Source organism: Salvelinus sp. IW2-2015, linkage group LG25 (genome assembly GCF_002910315.2).
Source record: "Salvelinus sp. IW2-2015 linkage group LG25, ASM291031v2, whole genome shotgun sequence".
Lineage (NCBI taxonomy): Eukaryota > Metazoa > Chordata > Actinopteri > Salmoniformes > Salmonidae > Salvelinus > Salvelinus sp. IW2-2015.
Window position 1 is genome coordinate 15,849,132 of NC_036865.1, and position 20,771 is coordinate 15,869,902.

The 20,771-nt window shown below is 41.5% G+C and overlaps 1 protein-coding gene across 3 annotated transcripts; it reads left to right on the top strand.

Moving 5' to 3' along the window:
- The first annotated feature begins 4,077 nt into the window (after window positions 1-4,077).
- Window positions 4,078-13,007, top strand: itprip (inositol 1,4,5-trisphosphate receptor interacting protein). 3 transcript variants are annotated; one of them, XM_023970345.2, is made up of 2 exons: window positions 4,078-4,228; window positions 10,308-13,007. In XM_023970345.2, the coding sequence occupies exon 2, from the start codon at window positions 10,399-10,401 to the stop codon at window positions 12,019-12,021; it is 1,623 nt and encodes a 540-aa protein (XP_023826113.1). In that variant the 5' UTR covers window positions 4,078-4,228; window positions 10,308-10,398; the 3' UTR covers window positions 12,022-13,007. The 3 variants fall into 3 exon arrangements, with proteins under 3 accessions (XP_023826113.1, XP_023826114.1, XP_070291055.1); XM_023970346.2 differs by lacking the exon at window positions 4,078-4,228 and adding an exon at window positions 4,235-4,407; XM_070434954.1 differs by lacking the exon at window positions 4,078-4,228 and adding an exon at window positions 4,432-6,210.
- Window positions 13,008-20,771: the final 7,764 nt, after the last annotated feature.

The following is a 20,771-nucleotide window of genomic DNA, read 5'->3' on the forward strand; positions in this document are numbered from 1 at the left end:
GACAGTTTGATTTCACAGAAGTGTGATTGACTTGGAGTTACATTGTGTTGTTTAAGTGTTCCCTTTATTTTTTTGAGCAGTGTATATACTTGTGTTCCCTCATGTACTTTCTTTACTGATTTGTTGTTAATAAAATAAAATAAAAGATGCTACTAGCCTCAGAGCATGCATCTCAAGACAACTCCGAATAAGTTTTTTTTTTCAAAGTTGCTGGGATGTCACGTACACTTGTACCAGCATTAGCATTACGAAACTTMTTTTCAATCAAATAAACCTCACGTAGCAAGTAAGCCATGCATTTTTTTGTTTACCAAATTCGRCACTCCATACAAAAAGTCCTTGCTTGGTTGGGGAAACAACAAAAAAACGTAACATGCTGGAGGGAGACAGATTTTACGCCGAGTTGGGTCTTCCTCTCTAGCTGAACGAACCAGAGGAAACTTATTTCCAGGTTTAAGGACTACAACAAAGATATGTATAACTATCCCAAGATGTGTCGTTCACAGGGAGCAAATTAAGCATAGTGGGCAGAACAAGAAATTAGCTGGGCAAAGTCAAGCACGAGATATTGGCGAGTTGTAGCAACTATTTGCATATTGCCGTTAGGTAACGCCTCCTCTGTGAAGTACGCGTGTGCACAAATTCAACACTGCACTCCTTCTAAACAACGCTTTTTTWAAACTTTTTTTACTTTAGCAAAGTGTCAACTCTATAAAACTTAGTGCACTGTGTTCGTAACATATCTTAGTTTTGGGAACTGAAAAATGTATTGAGATCAAACGTTTCATCGATGAGCCAATTAGCAGGCCCGGTTTGACCAGAGATACTTTAGAGGAGATGGGAAACTCCATTCATCTATTGATAACGCCATTGACGATGCATGGGCAATGTACACAAAGGGCCGCGCTGTGCATTCTGAGCTATTTTGGTGTGTGCTCTCCTTCATAAGGGTGAGTGCTCTCCTTCAAAAGGGTGAATGGGAGTCAATTGGGCGCCAGCTCAAATCAAATCCAATTTTATTGGTCACATACACATATTTAGCAGATGTTATTGCGGGTGTAGTGAAACGCTTGTGTTCCTAGCTTCAACAGTGAAGTAAATCTAACAATTCACAACAATACACACAAATCTAAAAGTAAAATAAWGGAATTAAGAAATAAATAAATATTAGGACGAGCAATGTCGGAGTAGCATTGACTAAAATACAGTACAATAGAATACATTATATACATATGAAATGAGTAGAGCAATATGTAAACATTATTAATTAAGGTGCAGGGTTGAGTAACCAGGTGGTAGCCAGCTAGTGATGCCTATTTAACAGTCTGATGACCTTGAGATAGAAGCTGTTTTTCAGTCTYTCGGACCCAGCTTTGATGCACTTGTGCTGACCTCGCCTTCTGGATGATAGCGGGGTGAACAGTTCGTGGCTTGGGTGGTTGATGTCCTTGATGATATTTTAGGCCTTCCTGTGAAATCGGATGCTGTAGGTGTCCTGAAGGGCAGACTGTGTTCCCCCGGTGATGCGCTGGGCAGACCGCACCACACCTGGAGAGCCCTGCAGTTGCGGGCAGTGCAGTATCCGTACCATGCGGTGATACAGCCAAACAGGATGCTCTCAATTGTGCATCTGTAAAAGTTTGTGAGGGTCTTAGGGACCAAGCCACATTTCTTCAGCCTCCTGCAGTTGAAGAGGCGCTGTTACGCCTTCTTCACCTCACTGTCTCTGACCATTTCAGATCGTCAGTGATGTGTACGCCGAGGAACTTCAAGACTTCCACCTCCATTGYGGTCCCTTCAATGTGGATAGGGGCGTGCTTCCTCTGCTTTATTCTGAAATCCACGATCAGCTCCTTTCGTTTTGTTGACGTTGAGGGAGAGGTTATTTTCCTGGCACCACTCCGCCTGGGCCCTCACCTCCTCCCTCTAGGCTGTCTTTTTTTATTTATTTTTTATTTAACCAGTCAGATAAGAACATATTCTTATTTACAATGATGGCCTACACCGGCCAAACCCGAACGACGCTGGGCCAATTGTGTGCCGCCCTGTCTCGTCATTGTTGGTAATCAGGCCTACTATGGTTGTGTCTTCTGAAAACTTGATGAATGAGTTGGAGGTGTGTGTGGCTACGCAGTCATGGGTGAACAGGGAGTACAGGAGTGGGATGAGTCCCACCCTTGTGGGACCCCTGTGTTGAGGAACAGTGAAGTGGAGGTGTTGGGAAGTGGGAACACCTTCACCACCTGGGGGTGGCCCGTCAGGAAGTACAGGACCCATTTGCACAGGGCGGGGTTCAGACCCAGGGCCCCGAGCTTGATGATGGTACAATGGTGTTGAAGGTTGAGCAATAGTCAATGAACAGCATTCTTACATAGAAGGATTTGACGAGATGGCGGAWAATTAGGTTTTGTTTGAAACTGTTAGTGAGTTGGGTGAAGATAATAGCACAGAGAGTTATAATGAGTGGGTTACAGTGACAAAAAAGGGAAACAAGAGAAGTACAGTTATGGTGGAAACTAGGAAACCCCTAGACTCATTTTTAGTCGGAGTAGGGTATTGGACCAATGCTACCTGGGAAATCTGTTTAACGTCTCTAGGAAAATCTGGAATGTGTTGAAGGAAAGTGTTAAGTCATTGAGAATCACAATAAGTGGTCTTATTTAGATGTTTCATGTCTGCGGAGCAGAAGAAGCATGTTTTAATACTCAAAAAGATAATCGGTGGAATGTTTCCTGTATGGATTTTCAAAGCAGGGTGCCTGCCTATCAAGAGGATTATTTCTGGGGTGGCGCAAGAAGTAATGGCAGATGATATAACTAAAGACATACTGTAGATGGAGTGGTTGTTGCACGTCGACTGACCCATATGGTGGATGGAGAAAATAAATTTACTTCATCCATACTAGTGTTCTTTAATGAAGAGTCTTTCCCTTCCCATATAAAGTCAGGATTCATTAGATACCCTGTAAGAGCTTTTGTGCACAAACCCTGTCAGTGTCATTAATGCAGAAGATTTGGTCATGTGTCAAATGTGTGCAGACGGGAAGAGTATCATATGCCAGATTAAATGAAATGCTGCAATTGTGGTGGCGAACATGCGTCCGAATTCCTGGAGTTCCCTGTTAGGGTGAAGGAGACCGAGGTGGAAAGAGTAAGGGATGTCCAGTGTCTCCTATCTGGAAGCGGTGAGAAGAGTGGATGGAGCGAATGCGGGGAAGAAACAATGGTAGTAGAGCCACACTAGTTTCTCATTAAACGAGGGATCATGAAATGTTAAAAAGTTGGACTTTGTAATATTTATTGTAATGGTCATAAACAGTATAGCACAAGCAGAGAAGTCTGAGAAAATTGGAATCATTATGACTGCTGATTAATGTTTTTTAGATCTTTGTTATTTCACAGCCGAGGCCTTCTAAGAAATCTTGTCTTTGAATGTTCCACCCTCACAGGCCCCTGAGCAGTTATGAATGGACTGTGATTGAAAAAGTGAGATGCGTTTTGTTTGTTGAAGTGTCTATTTTTTGTATTTTGTATGATGTCATTTCCCCCACTTTTCTGCAATGGATTTTTGTATTTTCTCGTTCAATATCCCGTCCAGCTAATGTACTATTAACATTGGATGCCAACCGCCGTTTAACCCAAATGAAGAAGAAGAAAATGAGAAGGCTGAACCAAAGATTTTTATAGCTAAAACAAGAAATCCTATTGGCACGTTCTAGTACACGTCTGTATATTTCCGTTAGGGAACGCCTACTTTGTGACGTGCACGTGTGCAATAACTCAATTTGCCTCTGCGCTCCTAAACAGCGCAATTAAAAAAAAAAAAAAAAAACTTTTGCAAAGGGTAAAGTCTAGAAAACTTTGCCCACTCTGTTCATAACCAATTGTAGTTTTGGGAACAGAAAACTGTATTGAGATCAATCGATGAGAACATTTACAGAATGTCGGCCAAAATCCATCTAGTTCCCTCTTCTCCTACTGCTCGCCAGTAGGCTTCCTCTCACTACCATATTTGTTAGGGAGTCGAAACGCCAACCGGATGCTTCACATTTATACATCCAGTAAAATATCTGTCTCATTGTTCTATCTGTGGCTGAACCACTCCTTCCTCATTCGCACATTTCAGAGTTTGCGTTTCCCCGGTTCTAAATAAGCTCCTGTTTGTCTTGAAGAATTGCAATCGCAGAAGAATTAATTATGTGTTCAGTGAGATCTGACATCACTTAAAGGTTCGTGATTTTAAATAGTAAATCAAAATGCAATTTATCGTTTAGTTGATAAGGTTTTATTTCGGCTCTCGTTCGAATGTTACCGTTTATTCATTGGCCTAAACTGTATTACGGGAAAAACGTTTTATTGAGTTATTGCGGTAATCCACAATTATCCATGGATTGTCAGAAGAAAATGGGTGAATTGCATATATATATACACACACACACATATATATATAGCTTGTTTTGATAGCCTCGATGTATTCTATCCGTATTTATGGAAACATCTCATTCTTTCAAGTTGGAACTTTGACTCATCCTCAGGTCCGGCAGTGCTAGTCGTCAGTGGTCCAATTKGAAGTGCCATTCTATTTTTCCATCCTTCATTGGCCTATGGGCTATTTTGAAGTACCCTAGAAACAATAACAAAACATCATTGCCAGTAATCACTTTGCTAATGGTGTGTAGTTGTAGGCAGTTACTATTTCAGGCAGAGAGTACTGCAATTTTGTAAAAGTTTATTTGTTTTATGGTTTTCCATTGAGTCAGTGTATTTTATTTTGTCCCCTTTAAGTTATGGGTTGTAGGTAGCACAATATTGGACTAAAGGAGCTAGCGTTACTCCTTTGTCAAATAACCATACAAATACTCCATCTGAACGTGAAATCGATTCTCAATTGTTGTATGTCTCTAGAAACATAAATCCCTCTACTTTCATATCATATCAACATAATTTCACAAATGCAAATGTACACTATTTTAACCGTTTTAACACAATTGCAGACGACAGAATTTTACAGTGACAGCACGTTTGTGGAGTCAGTCTTCTGTTTACACACAGGTGGTCGGAGACACAGATAGCTAATTAGCACAGGTAGTCCACTTTGGGATTGGGTTGGCGGATCGCATCCAACTTTTAGGTGCATATACCGCCACCCACTGTCTAGGAGTGTGAGGCCAGTCACGGCCTACCTACAATAAATTCTAGTACTACAAAATTGTGGGAAAAGGAAAATTACCCCTCACAAAAAAAACACCACTATTTCCACTATTTAACCGTATCTAATCTTACTACTGGCCAACGGTCTGGGAAGACAGATACTATCACAAAACACCCCCTGCAACTCTTCTGCAGAAAAACCTCGCAATCCCAAGGACTTCTTTGCAGCTGCCAACACAACCTCTATTTTCTGTGACTTACTTTTTCTGTAGTACAGTTGACAACCATGGTTATGAATGCTAAGTAACCCTCCATACTGAAGCACATTCTTCCCATCCCCCTGTATTGGCCTCTGCCTRTTCACAGGAATCCTCTCAGGATCCCTCACCCTGTACCCATCCTACTCTACCACTCTCTTCACTGCTTCAGCATACAACACTTTCTTTACTACTCTGACCCTGGAAACATCAACCTGCCTTTCTCTCACYGGACACCTCTGATTTCCAGCCCCATGGGCACCCCCACAGCTAACACACACAACTTTCTCCACCGATACTACACATTCCTTTGTCTCATGTCCTCCTGCACATTTCTCAAATCTAATAATCTACCTCTTACACACTGCTGCCACATGACCATAAGCTTGGCACCTAAAACACTGTAGTACTTTTGTAACAACATTTCTCACGGGATAACTGACACATCCTACATTGACCTTGTAGGGCAAGGACTGCATCAAAACTCAGCAGGACAGACAATGTCTTCAGTTTCACCACGTTCCTACCGCGTCTGCGTCACACCAAACGCCGGGCGTCACAGACACCAGTTATCTTCAATTTCAGCTGATCCTCCTCAACACTTAATGCCACCCCCTTTATCACTCCTTTCAACGTCGCCCTGCTCTGGGGAGCAAAGCAAGTCACAGTTCTTGTCGCGTGGTCCGGTTGTGTTTTGGAGGACGCATGCCTATCCTGAGTCCATACGGGAGTTSCAGCGATGAGACAAGACTGTAACTGGACAGACTTCCAATTGGATACCACGAAATTGTGGAGAAAACGGGGTAAAAAATAAATAAATAAACGTTCCACTTTTCTAATTTCTTTCTTGTCCACCATCTTCTCCTTTATCAGATCTTCCAGAAGGCTTGTGTAATCCACCACTCCATATTTACTCATATGTTCATATGTTGTTAGCCATCTCTCCTGTTATATCTTTCTCACCTCTATCGCTTAGATTCTGCCAGTCCACTCTGTCTTCCATCTGTTTTCCATAAACTAGCGCTGTGACATGGAAATATGGCCGTGTGGGAACCATAACCGTATAAAGTTGATCAAACTTTTGTTCTTTGGCAATTATTTCTCACCGATATGAAAGGTCCTTATGCTTCCAAAACCATACCGCAAGCGATGCGTGTTAATGTTCAGACGGAGTGTAGCGGCTCTTAACAAAACTCCCCCCCTAAGGAAGACGCCTTCGTCCAATGACTCTTATGTGTAATGTAATGATTCAGAGGGGTTGGGTTAAATGCRGAAGACACATTTAATTTGAAGGCATTCAGTTGTACAACTGACGAGTATCCCCCCTTTCCTTTCCTAATGGAACTGAGAGTCATGATCAAGGGCTCGGGATGTAGGATAGGCTACTGTAGAGTCAAAAGAGTGGCATTTTGGCGTTAAAATAGTTTAGGTTTTAGCTGTATGTTGTCTTGATTTTAAAGGCTAATGTCAGTGCTTTACATAGGGAACACAAYTTGACAGCTCGTTGTTGTAGGCCTATAATGTTTGTTGAACTGTAGATTATGGAAAATACAAATAGCCAAGTGAAGTAAGTCATGGGAGGAAATGTTGCCAGTGTAAAATGTTACTCTGAATTAAATGTCTCCTGGCTCTACAACTTTCATACCTCATCATAGTCTTTGACCTGAGGGAAATTTCAAAGAACAGACTAATTCCACCTAAAAGTCATGAACAACTTTCAAAGTTCAAAAGTCATGACAACTTTATGGCGTATATTTTGTATCATATGCTAGGCTACTATTGCTGTTTACAGGGGAAATGCCAAATAGTTGTTCAGTCAAGTAATGACGCCAAGTAATTTTTTTTCGCTACACGTGCATCACAGCATTCCTAACCTAGCCCGCAATGTCTGCCATGTGGATCGAGCAGTCAACAAGTCGAGCAGTCATTTGAAAGGGTAAGAACATTTCAGCGAGACAACTCAGGCGAAATCCATTAATGCCAAGATAATGGAATTCATTGCCCTTGACAGTCAACCGTTCTCTGTCGTGGGTGATGTTGGCTTTCGCGACAGGTCGAGCACCGGTACACACTAATGTTACCAAGTGCACTATTATTCAGATGTTGCCCTACCGGAGTTACATAGTAATAGCGTCACTGCTATTAGCTTCACGACATAGCTAGCTTTAGCTTGGTACCTAGATAGCACCAATACWACCAGCCTGAAAACAATAACCAGTAGAAACTGCAGTCATTTTCACTGTTCTTAGCAATGATTTAGGAATCCTTGTAAGTATTAGCTAGGTAGCCACTTGTTGTTTGCCTATTTAAATTGAACTTCAGTTCATGAAAATAAATAGCTAGCCAGCTACTTAACCTTGATGCCCAAAGCTAATGTTATAAGCAGCCAGACAACTTCATCTGGCTAGTGAGGCTCGACCTGACCGGGTTATGTGTTGTGAAGCTAGCCACAATAAGGATTAGGCACAATAGTGGAATTTGCTGTTTGACTTAAAAATAAAAGTACCTCTTTGAAAGTGATGCAGAAGGTTAAAATTGGTGGAATCATGCCATATTTAGACTAGATAATGTTAAACAAGGTTGGAATGTGAAGCAATGAAATGGGGTATCAGTTTACTCGGTGACACCCACAGAACACAACTGTGAAGAGTTTATGCAAATATTAGCGTTGTAGCTCTTATCGCGGGACTGTGACTATTTGAAATCACCTACTTAGCCTWTTRTGTGTATTGACATTMATATTKACCTCTACAGCTTTACCTAAGGATTGGGAATCAATGAAATGGGGTAACACTCAATAACCAATATATTTTTTCCCAATGTCCCCCTCCAAAACATCCACGCAGTATTGTTTTTCCTCAGGAATAGTGTTCAATACACATAGGTTGACAATAAATGTGGCTCAATTCACAGTTGTTTCAGAGTCCCGCAATAAGAGCTACGATGCTAATGTTCTCTGGGTGTCACTGAGTAGACTGATACCCCGTGTCATGATCCACAATCCATAGGTAAGGCTGTACAGTGAAAAAAGTATGCCACCAATGCAATTCTAAAGTATAATACATCCAGTGTGATTAACAGATTTGTCAAATTAACAAATTATCTTTTGTTGATTTTATATATTAACATTCCAACCTTGTTTAGCATGAGCTATTAAGTTATGGCATAATTCTACTATTTGTATTCATTTGCATCACTGTCAATAAAATAGTTTTATTTTGAAAACTAACCGCAAAGTCCACTATTGTGGCTAATCCGTATTGTGGCTAGCTTCACATAGATGGGTCCGACCACCATTAATCAAATAAGAACTGTCTTATAAATTAAGGTTATTTTAGATGATGACACATAGCTCTGTAGTTAGCTGAAACAAACTGCCATGTTGCTATGTTTTTGGGGAAGAACATTGTTTGCATCCATGAGCTAGCTAGCTTTTTTTTAATGACCAGCACTGTAGATGCGCGAGACAACTTCACCAGCATCATAGCATAGGTATCGACGAATCGTTGTGACATATGAAATACGAGTGATAGTGTAATCAATGTGTAATAACTACGTAAAAAATGTATGATCGACTTAAATGAGTACGTGACGTGCAGTCATATTCAGGTCCTGATTGGTCAACAAGCTTATTTGACACGTCAAATAGTGTTATTTGACGTGTATCTTTTTTGACATGCAAAGACCCAAACGGCGTTCCATAGAAATCCTGGTTGAGAATGAAATGACTGAACAAATGAGCAACGAAACAGCACAGCAAGTAAGTGAAAGAAATAGAATAGGTTTTGATTATGTTTTACTGGTAATGGGGACATACGTAAATGCCAACAAAATAACTTTTTGTTCAGTGTGGTGTGTGTGTGTGTGTGTAACCTTTATTTTACTAGGCAAGTCCCTAAAGAACAAATTCTTATTTACAATGACGGCCTACCCCGGCCAAACCCAGACGACGCTGGGCCAATTGTGCAGTGCCCTATGGGACTCCCAATCACGGCCGGATGTGATACAGCCTGGATTCGAACCAGGGACGGTAGTGATGCCTCTTGCACTGAGATGCAGTGCCTTAGACCGCTGCATCCATGTGTGTGTGTTAACTRTTTAACTGTACTAGAATGCTTAAAAGGCCGCCAAAAATGTAATATCGGTGCATCACTAATCTGGAATGTTTATGTTCAGTCTCCCAAAAGCTTGTTCATGTCATGACCCATTCATAATGCCTACAATTCCTTTATTTCTCCAAATATTTAGAAGTCTGCTTTTTTGATTATATGCTCACCCCAAGGGTTGGTAATATGAGATACTGTTGTTGAATTTCTGTTAAAAGCTTCAAAAATAAGATTTTGAAAGGGCCCTTATGTTATTTCCTTTCCTATGTAGGCTAAATTGTGGTTCCTTCCTATCTAAACACAACCAAAATGTTACATGAATTGAGCTACTATTTACTCCTTTCTGGACCCATYATCTGACTTAATACCGCTCTGCAATAGTGAATCTTTGACAAATAAATAAAAATGAATTATACATTTGCCAAATTAGTTATTGTAAGGTTTTTCCTCTAATTGTTTACTGGAAGCAAATTCTTGACAGATACAATGCGATCAGATCTGTTTGGTTCTCGCAGTGCTTACTTCCTTCCATGACACACAGTTCAATATTTGGCTACAGTGCGTCACTCTGCTCTCTCTATATTTAGAGGTGCAGGCTGCTTCCTCAAGAAGGCTGAGGCTCTTTAGAGTTAACATGTGATTTTGTGTTATGATTCTACTGAATCACCTCGCAATCCACAGTACACAATAGCAACGTGTTTGAAGAAGTAAAATAGCTCTCAAGCTGATTATGAAATCCCCCAAAAAGTTGCAAGGACATTTCATAATTTTGTCAAATCCTATTTATTTTTCAGGTTTTGGGCTGCAGCTTGATCAGAGTCGATGAGATGCTGGCGTGAGGGGTGACACTGGTTTTGTCTCCTCCCTGAGGTCCAGGGAGCCAGGATGCAGGGGGCGATAGCACGGGTGTTTGTGGTGGTGGCAGCGGCCATCTTGAACCATCCGCTGCTGTTCCCGCAGGAGAACACCACCCTCCCAGAGCAGGATGAGGCCCTGCTGGCCCGCATGAGGGAGCATGAGAAGAGGCTGGAGCTGGAGCAGGCGCGGCTGGAGCAGGAGCTCTTGTATGCAGGCACGGAGCAGCAGGACCCTGGCTCAGAGGACGGCTACGGCTGGTACTTCTGGAGCGCCCTCTCACTGGCCATCTTCTTCACTATTGAGGTGTGTCGGCAGGATTTGGCAGACATGGAAGCCCGTTACGCTGATGATGAGGATGGGTTTGTTGAGAGTGGATCCATCAGTTCCAAGACACTCCAGCTCGATAAAGGAGTCCTAAACAGCTTCTGTGAGAGATGCATCTACACCTCGGCCCATGAGAACTGGAGGGTGCGGGAATTTGTGGAGGGCTTCGCTGACGACCTGCTGGAGTCCCTGAGGAGTGTGTGTGATAGGGAGACTGACATGGAGGTGGCGGACTTTGTGGGCGTTGGGAGCATGTTTGAGTCGTGGAGGGTGAGCAAGCCGCTGATGTGTGATCTCATTGTCCCTTTCACCCCCCCGGAGCCATACTCCTTCCAGTTCCAGCTGTGGTGCAGCCCCTCCAGTGACGTGCCCCTGGACATGCAGGGCTGTGGCAGGATCAAGGTGACAAAGGTCGGGGAGAATGAGGACGGCTGTCTCTGTGGCTCTGCCAACCTGGGTGAGGACATGCTGTGCTTGCTACACAGCAAAAATGAAAAGCCCAGAGCAGACCACACCCCGGATGACCTTCTGTGCTCCAAGAACACACCTTATCTGGCTAAGGACCAGGTCATGAAGTGGTTCCAGATATCCGTGACCAAAGCCTGGGGACGGATTTCTCACAAGTACGAGTTTGAGCTCACTTTCCACAACCTGGATGCGACTGGAGCACTGAAGGTCCGATTCCGCTCAGGAAAGGTTGTTGTGATGAACATCATCCCCGTTGTGGAACTAGATGGCACAAATGCCTACTTTGTATCACACTTCGCCTCTGACAGCAGCACCTCCTCAGACACTTACTGGCCCCTCTCCTTCGCTGTCTATGAGAAGAACCTGCTCAAACATGTGACTAAAAGCCTGCCTGAAAATTCCTGCCACCTCCACTGCCTTCAGCTCATCACTTTCCTACACAAGAAACAGATGGGTCTAACTGGCAGGTGTGCTCTGACCAACTACCACCTAAAGACGACCCTGCTGCACCTGTTGTTGAGTAAGGGCTCATCTAGCTGGGGCTCTGAGAGTCTGGAGCACAGGCTACGGGACATGCTAGGCTTCCTTCACAGGAGTCTTCAGGAGAAGAGACTCTGTCACGCTTTGGTTGGGAACAGCCAAGTTCCACCAGAAGTCCGGGTTCCGGCAACATTCCACACGGCGGAGCCCATCAATCTTTTCCGGCCACTGGTGTTACAGAGAGAGCTTTACGCTGACACGCTTCGGCATTTCCAGGAGATGCTCAGGAACGCTCCTGTTCTGATTCAGGAGTACACGCCTTTGTTACAAAATGGCGACACTCACCACAGACTCAACTCGATGGCACAGTCTGAGTAATGGACTCTGTTTTAATGCACTGCAATGAGTGGAGGTATCCTTAATAACAATAATAATAATTAACAAAAGTATGTTACAGCTTTAAGACATTTCTCTAGGCACTGAAAAGAGAAGTGAACAACGTTCCTTTGTTATTTTGAAATGGACTTTGTGGTTGGTGGTTTTATTTGATAGCAGCTTCTAACAACACTCAAGGAAGTTACCAAAGCGTGTTCTTAGTAACAGTACTGTAACTGCTATTTCAATATGGCTGTTTCACAAGTGCAATTATATTTTACTAAATTGAAGGTTTACAAAAACTTTTTTCCCCTCACAAAATTAGAGCAGTATATTTTGATATGAAGAATAAGTATTATTTTTGTATTCTAGAGAAGACCACATCATACTTTGTAGTATGTGTGTTTTTATGATGCAGTATTATGCAGTACTTGTCAACAATTGCTATTTGACATGAAGGGATATTCATTTTGTAAGCCGTGCAACAGTTTGAAAATACCAATTGAAGACTCCCTGTTACACGTCTTGGCTGTCATTCACCAAAAGACAAGAATGTCAGCAAAGGTATTCCGTTGAAATTCCTTTACAATGGGTACATGAGGAACATAAGATAATTTTAGAAATTCCTTTCAGCATGACAATCTTAGAAATGACACACAACATGTACACAGCAGATGTTGTAAGGTTGTGCTAACTAATTGAAGGAAAAATTCCCTTCTGTTTAAGTTCAGTCTTAGGTTCACGTATAATTAAATGGCAAATAGACAACGTATGGTTTGAGATAGTGGAATGCACTCGTAAAAATGTCATTTGTGTACAAGTGTATATATATATACACATTTTTTTATTTATTAAAAGAAAATGTATATTTTGTAGTATTACCCGTATCTCTCATACCCATTGTAACTTGCCTATTTTACCACAGAATGTACTTTTAACAGCGTATGTTTTTTTGCAGTGTTTTTATTCATAAATGTTGAAGGACTATATTCCTTGTGTTGTGAGTAATGCCATTGATTTTTCTACACATGGACATACAAGATAGGATTTGACAATGTGACAGGCAAGATAGTGGCATAACCAGTGGCAGTGCTCCACCCTCTATTCACAGACCTGTCCAAGTACAGTATAGTTTAATGTCAGGACTGGTGGTGAAAATAAGGTAATGCAGATGACTATCACACTATTTCACTTCCAGATTTCAGGACAACAATATAAAAACACCGGAACTCTTGTTGTGCAGTCTTTATTACATGACARTATTTATAAGCTTTGTAAATGTAAAAAAATATGCCAGGTGTTGACTAAGCATGATAGAAATGAACTTCAACAGACATGATTCACATAGTTCCATCAGTATTTCTGATCTAGCACTTATGAAACTAAACTAAATAATMATTGTTATTAGTTCATTGAACATCTCGTAATCAAACCATGTTCCATATACAATGAAATGTAATCAAAGGAAAGGAGCACAGAAATGAACCTTCAGAAAAGTTTCCTATGAGATAAACAGCTGCACAACTAAGTTGACATCTACAGCCGATGACATAATTACCATAGCAGGAATATAAAATACATTTAAAATGGGAAAACTGGACGGTCAAGGGTGAACTGCCACCGTGCCATGTATCTACAGGCCATGGTCAAAATTGGATTTCCCTCCGACATAGCCCATGTTAAAGACCTTGTAGGTCTCACTGGGGAACATGGTGGCTTTCACTGTTGGATCCTCAAACATGCACTCTGTCCACTTCTTGAGCTCAGTGGTACCATTCAGACAGCTTGGAATAAGAGATTACATTTATTTGAGTTTTGAAAATGAGACTAATGAGTTCAAAGTGCACTGCTAGTGGACTTTGGTTGAGCCAAACTATATAAATCACACAAGCAATAGGACCATCTCATAAAACCTGTGAGAGACGCAATAAGAATGTGAATGATTATGTAAACTGATATTCATACACTAGGGCCAGTATTCACAAAGCGTTTCAGAGTAGGAGTATGATCACACTATCATATGATCAGGGGGGACCAGAGCCCATATCCAAAAAGCGTCCCAGAGTAGAACATTTGTCSCATGTGCTGAGAATAGAGACATTTTACTCCTACTCTTATGGGTAAAAATAGATTTTTAGGAACCTCATGAGCTGTCCTAACCAGTTATGGTTTAATAGCATGTGTCTTGATAATAGAAAAATGCATTGAGTCAGTGGTTTCTGCACCACATGCAATTGCTTTGKAGTTTGTTAAAATGTTTTGATATTTTCATTCATAAATAATCTAGAAGTACATGCAACAGTATTTGCGCTTTTGACTACTTCGATCATTTAATTACCTGCATCGTGTTGTTTCAAGTTATCCCTTTGGGGCGCAACATCACATTGTAAAACAAATATGCCTACAATTGGGCATGCCTAAAGTTGGGCAATTGAAGGCATCTAGGGCTTATGTTAACTTTGATTGTGTTCGATGGAAATAATAGACAGTTTCAAACGTATCCAATGTTGTATGCAACATTATCGTCAAGTGACYTAATCTTGATGCCTGTCAGCCAAAACGATTTAGAGTTGTAAAACGGGAGTGACGAGTGTGTTGATAGAACGGTAATATTGTCAAATTTCCACTTCAACAACCATCAGAATTGCTTAAATAAAGTTATTCATGCCAACATAGTCATCAATAATTAAGAATATGCAAAGTGATYATGTCAGGCAAAAATTATATTAAACGTTTATACTAATGCTGATGGTTGTTAAAAGCGGAATTTTGACAATATCACCGATATATCAACACACTCCTCACTCTCGTTCTACAACTTTAAATCGTTTTGGCACACAGGAATCAAGATCAAGTCACTTGCCGATAATGTTGCATACAACATTGCACAAGCAGCCGCAACATGCACAATGCCAAGCGTCGGCTGGAGTGTTGTAAAGCTCGCTGCCATTGGAAACACGTTTTCTGAACSGACGAATCTGGATTTGGAGATGCCAGGAGAACTCTACTTGCCTGAACGCATAGTGACACATTCTTTATTTGGTGGAGGAGGAATAATGGTCTGGGGCTGTTTTTCATGGTTCGGGCTAGGCCCCTTAGTTYCCCAGTGAAGGGACATCTTAATACTACAGCATAGAATGACATTCTAGAAGACGATACTGTGCTTCCAACTTTGTGGCAACAGTTTGGGTAAGGCCCTTTCCTGTTTCTGCACGAATATTGTGCGCTCTTAAAAAGGGGCACACATAGGGCTGTGGCGGTCACGAAATTTYGTCAGCTGGTGATTGTCAAGCAAATAACTGCCRGTCTCACGGTAATTGACAGTTAATTAACAAACACATTTAGCATATCCTGGCTTCCACACAAGCTACTGATGCAGACCTTTGGAACATCTACATTTTAAAAAGTCAAGTAAATCCATGTGATATAGCCTACACCTTCACAATAAATCCATTATTTATTTTGGATAAGTCTAAAGAAACATGATATGAAGAAAATGTAGTCTATTTCAGAAGAACAGAATAGCATACTCTGAGTTGTCCTTATGTTAGGCCCTGATCTGGCCATGCTATTTGGCTGTGGGCTACACTAGTTCATTTAGCAGACAATATTTGCTTTGAATTCCGTGGCATTATTTTATATTATTTTATAGTATGAAGAATACAATTGAACTAAGCAGAATAAAATAGAAAGGATATTTTCTCCAAACGATTTGAGGGAGTGCGCACACAAACCTATTCTGTGTTGAGTTGTTAACATACTGTAGAAATACAGTGCATTTGGAAAGTATTCAAATCCCTTGACTTTTTCCACATTTTGTTAAGTTACAGCCTTATTGTTTGTTTTCCTCATCAATCTACACACAATACCCAATAATGACAAAGCAAAAGCATATATATTATTTTTTTTGCGAATGTATTAAAAATCGTAAAGTATTCAGACACTTTACTCAGTACTTTGTTGAAGCACCTTTGGAAGCAACTTCAGCCTCAAGCCTTCTTTGGTATGACGCTACAAGCTTGGCACACTCGTATTTGAGGAATTTCTSCCATTCTTCTGTGCAGATCCTCTCAAGCTCTGTCAGCTTGGATGGGAAGCGTCGCTGCACAGTTATTTCAGGTCTCTCCAGAGATCGATCSGGTTCAAGTGCGGGCTCTGGCTGGGCCACCCTAGTCTGAGGTCCTGAGCGCTCTGGAGCAGGTTTTCATCAAGGATGACTCTGTACTTTGCTCCGTTCATCTTTCCCTAAATCCTGATTAGTCTCCCAGTCCCTGCCGCTGAAAAACATCCCCGAAGCATGATGCTGCCACCACCATGCTTCATCGTAGGGATGGTCCAAGGTTTCCTCCAAATGTGACGCTTGACATTCAGGCCAAAGAGTTTCATCTTGGTTTCAGCAGACCAGAGCATCTTGTTTCTCATGGTCAGAGTCCTTTAGGTGCCTTTTGGCAAACTCCAAGCAGGCTGTCATGTGCCTTTTACTGAAGAGTGTCTTCTATCTGGCCACTCTACCATAAAGGCCGGATTGGTGGAGTTGGTTTTAAACKTCTTCCATTTAAGAATGATGGAGGCCACTTTGTTCTTGTGACCCTCAATGCTGCAGAAATGTTTTGGTACTCTTTCCCAGATCTGTSCCTCGACACAATCCTGTCTTGGAGTTCTACGGACAATTTCTTCGACCTCATGGCTTGGTTTTTGCTCTGACTTGCACTGTCAACTGTGGGACTTTATATAGACAGGTGTGTGCTTTTCCAAACCATGTCCAATCAAATTTAATTACCAAGGTGGACTCCAATCAAGTTGTAGAAACATCTCAAGGATGATCATGGAAACAGGATGCACCGGAGCACAATTTTGAGTCTCATAGGAAAGGGTCTGAATATTTATGTGAATAAGTTTTTATATATATACAGTCGTGGCCAAAAGTTTTGAGAATGACACAAATATAAATTTTCACGAAGTTTGCTGCTTCAGTGTCTTTAGATATTTTTGTCAGCTGTTACTATCGAATAGTGAAGTATAATTACAAGCATTTCATAAGTGTCAACGGCTTTTATTGACAATTACATGAAGTTGATGCAAAGAGTCAATATTTGCAGTGTTGACCCTTCTTTTTCAAGACCTCTGCAAATCTGCTCTGGCATGCTGTCAATTAACTTCTGGGCCACATCCTGACTGATGGCAGCCCATTCTTGCATAATCAATGCTTGGAGTTTGTCAGAATGTGTGGGTTTTTGTTTGTTCACCCGCCTCACACCTGCCTGCTGCCATTGCTGAGCAAGGTCTGTACTGGTGGTGCCCTGATCCCGCAGCTGAATCAACTTTAGGAGACGGTCCTGCACTTACTGGACTTTCTTGGGCGCCCTGAAGCCTTCTTCACAACAATTGAACCGCTCTCCTTGAAGTTCTTGATGATCCGATAAATGGTTGATTTAGGTGCAATCTTACTGGCAGCAATATCCTTGCCTGTGAAGCCCTTTTTGTGCAAAGCAATGATGTCGGCACGTGTTTCCTTGCAGGTAACCATGATTGACAGAGGAAGAACAATGATTCCAAGCACCACCCTTCTTTTGAAGCTTCCAGTCTGTTATTCGAACTCAATCAGCATGACAGAGTGATCTCCAGCCTTGTCCTCATCAACACTCATACCTGTGTTAAAGAAGAATCACTGACATGATGTCAGCTGTCCTTTTGTGGCAGGGCTGAAATGCAGTGGAAATGTTTTTGGGGATTCAGTTCATTTGCATGGCAAAGAGGGAATTTGTAATTAATTGCAATTCATCTGATCACTCTTCATAACATTCTGGAGTATATGCAATTGCCATTATACAAACTGAGGCAGCAGACTTTGTGAAAATTAATATTTGTGTCATTCTCAAAACTTTTGGCCACGACTGTATATATATATATATATATATATACAGTCGGCAATTTCTTTTCAAAAATCTGTTTTCACTGTCATTATGGGTATTGTGTGTAGATTGATAAGGATTTGTATTTATTCAATAAACTTTAGAATAAGGCTGTAACGTAACAAAATGTGGAAAAAGGTATGGTGTCTGAATACTTTCTGAATGCATTGTAGGTACTACTATATGCTTATTTTAGTTGGGCTATATGTGGGCTATATGTTTTGATTTTGAATACATTGTAAGGCTGCAGAATGCGATTAAAAGTTGCATGAGCTGTGCTTTGTTTTTGCACAGGCTGTACACACTTCATCAGTCTCTCATTCACAATTTGACGAGCACATGATAATGCCTCGACTTTCCCCTTTGTGTGWCCGTAATGCCTCCTAAAAAAATCCATGCCTTTTGCGGCCAGTGGTCTTTGCGCTGAATATAATAAATTACTATTCCCTTCTCCCTGAGTGCTGCATGCTCCGAAGCACCTCTCACTCACATGGCTCTCCATCATCTGATCGGGTGTTGTTAGGCCTACTTTCTCACAGGCTACAAGTGAAGACAGACACATCGGGGACTCAACTACGTGCATCCTTATCCTATTCCGAGGTGCATATTGAAGATATTGGAAGATCTGTCCACATTTACAATTTTGTCAGCCAACATGATAAGTAAGCCTAACAAACAGCAAAAGCACTAGGCTATGTCAATCCACTATCCCCCATAATACAAAAGTTGACATATTTTATTCTGTGCGAGAAATAAATATTCCAAACAGTCTGGGACAGTTATGGGATGCGATAGATCCCAAATTAATACAACTACTAGCATAAAAAAAAACGTTTTACTCAATGAGGCTGACACAACAGATCAGAACGTTTAGCTTAAAATGTTGATAAACTATTAGGCTATTTCTTCACATTATAAGTGCAGCAATGCACACACAGTCCATTAGCGGGAAAACACCACTATCAAGTGACTGCAAATGCGATTACTCATGTAATGCTTTTATTATAAAGGTGCATTTTTATTGTGAAAATGTACTTCCCCAAACTTGAAACTCACGCACTGCTTATGTATGCCAGTTWGGCTCTACACCCCTTGTAAAGCGGATTAATGTGCTTAATTTTAAGAAGTTATTTAGCCACTTTAGTTGTGAAACAAACTTATTAAAACATATAGGCTTATGGGCTAGACTATATGATTAAAAAAAGTAGCAACAAAAAAAAAGCATTGTTTCTTGCCTTACGCTGGGCATCATTCACAAGTAATAATATGTAATTTACAAGTGATAGCCTACTATTGTTATTAGGGATGCATGATATATCAATAAGCATATCAGAATCGGACGATATTAGCTAAAAATACCAACATCCGCATCGGCCCGATGTCTAGTTTAACGCCGAAGTGCAAAACCGATGTCAAAGCTGACGTGCAAACCTACAGTGCCTTGCAAAAGTATTCATCCCCCTTGGCGGTTTTCCTATTTTGTTGCATTACAACCTGTAATTTAAATAGATTTTTATTTGGATATCATATAATGGACATACACAAAATAGTCCAAATTGGTGAARTGAAATGAAAAAAATTACTTGTTTAAAAAATGAAGCCCCTAAATAAGATCTGGTGCAACCAATTACCTTCAGAAATCACACAATTACTTAAACAAAGTCCACCTGTGTGCAATCTAAGTGTCACCATGATCTGTCACATGATCTCAGTACATATACACCTGTTCTGAAAGGCCCCAGAGTCTGCAACACCACTAAGCAAGGGGCACCACCAAGCAAACGGCACCATAAAGACCAAGGAGCTCTCCAAACAAGTCAGGGACAAAGTTGTGGAGAAGTACAGATCAGGGTTGGGTTATAAAAAAAAACTGAAACTTTGAACATCCCACGGAGCACCATTMTATCCATTATTAAAAAATGGAAAGAATATGGCACCACAACAAACCTGCCAAGAGAAGGCCACCCACCAGAACTCATGGACCAGGCAAGGAGGGCATTAATCAGAGAGGCAACAAAGAGACCAAAGATAACCCTGAAGGAGCTGCAAAGCTCCACAGCGGAGAATGGAGTATCTGTCAATAGGACCACTTTAAGCCGTACACTCCACCGAGCTGGGCTTTATGGAAGAGTGCCAGAAAAAAGCCATTGCTTAAAGAACAAAATAAGCAAACACGTTTGGTGTTCACCAAAAGGCTTGTGTTCACCAAAAGACTCCCCAAATATATGGAAGAAGGTACTCTGGTCAGATGAGACTAAAATTGAGCTTTTTGGCCATCACGGAAAATGCTATATCTGGCGCAAACCTAACACCTCTCATCACCACAGTGAAGCATGGGGGTGGCAGTGTAACAGTATAACTTTAGACCGTCCCCTCGCCCCGACACGGGCGYGAACCAGGGACCCTCTGCACTCATCAACAACAGTCACCCACGAAGCGTCGTTACCCATCGCTCCACAAAGGCCGCGGCCCTTGCAGAGCAAGGGGAACCACTACTTCAAGGTCTCAAAGCAAGTGACGTAACCGATTGCAAACGCTATTAGCGCGCACCACGCTAACTAGCTAGCCATTTCACATCCGTCACACTCACCCCCTTTCGACCTCCCTCCTTTTCCGCAGCAACCAGTGATCCGGTCACAGCATCAATGTAACAGTTTAACTTTTAGACCTCAACAATGAGAATCTGTGGTATGACTTAAAGATTGCTGTACACCAGCGGAACCCATCCAACTTGAAGGAGCTGGAGCAGTTTTTTGCCTTGAAGAATGGGCAAAAATCACAGTGGTTAGATTTGCAAGCAATTAGAGACATACCCCAAGAGACTTGCAGCTGTTAATTGCT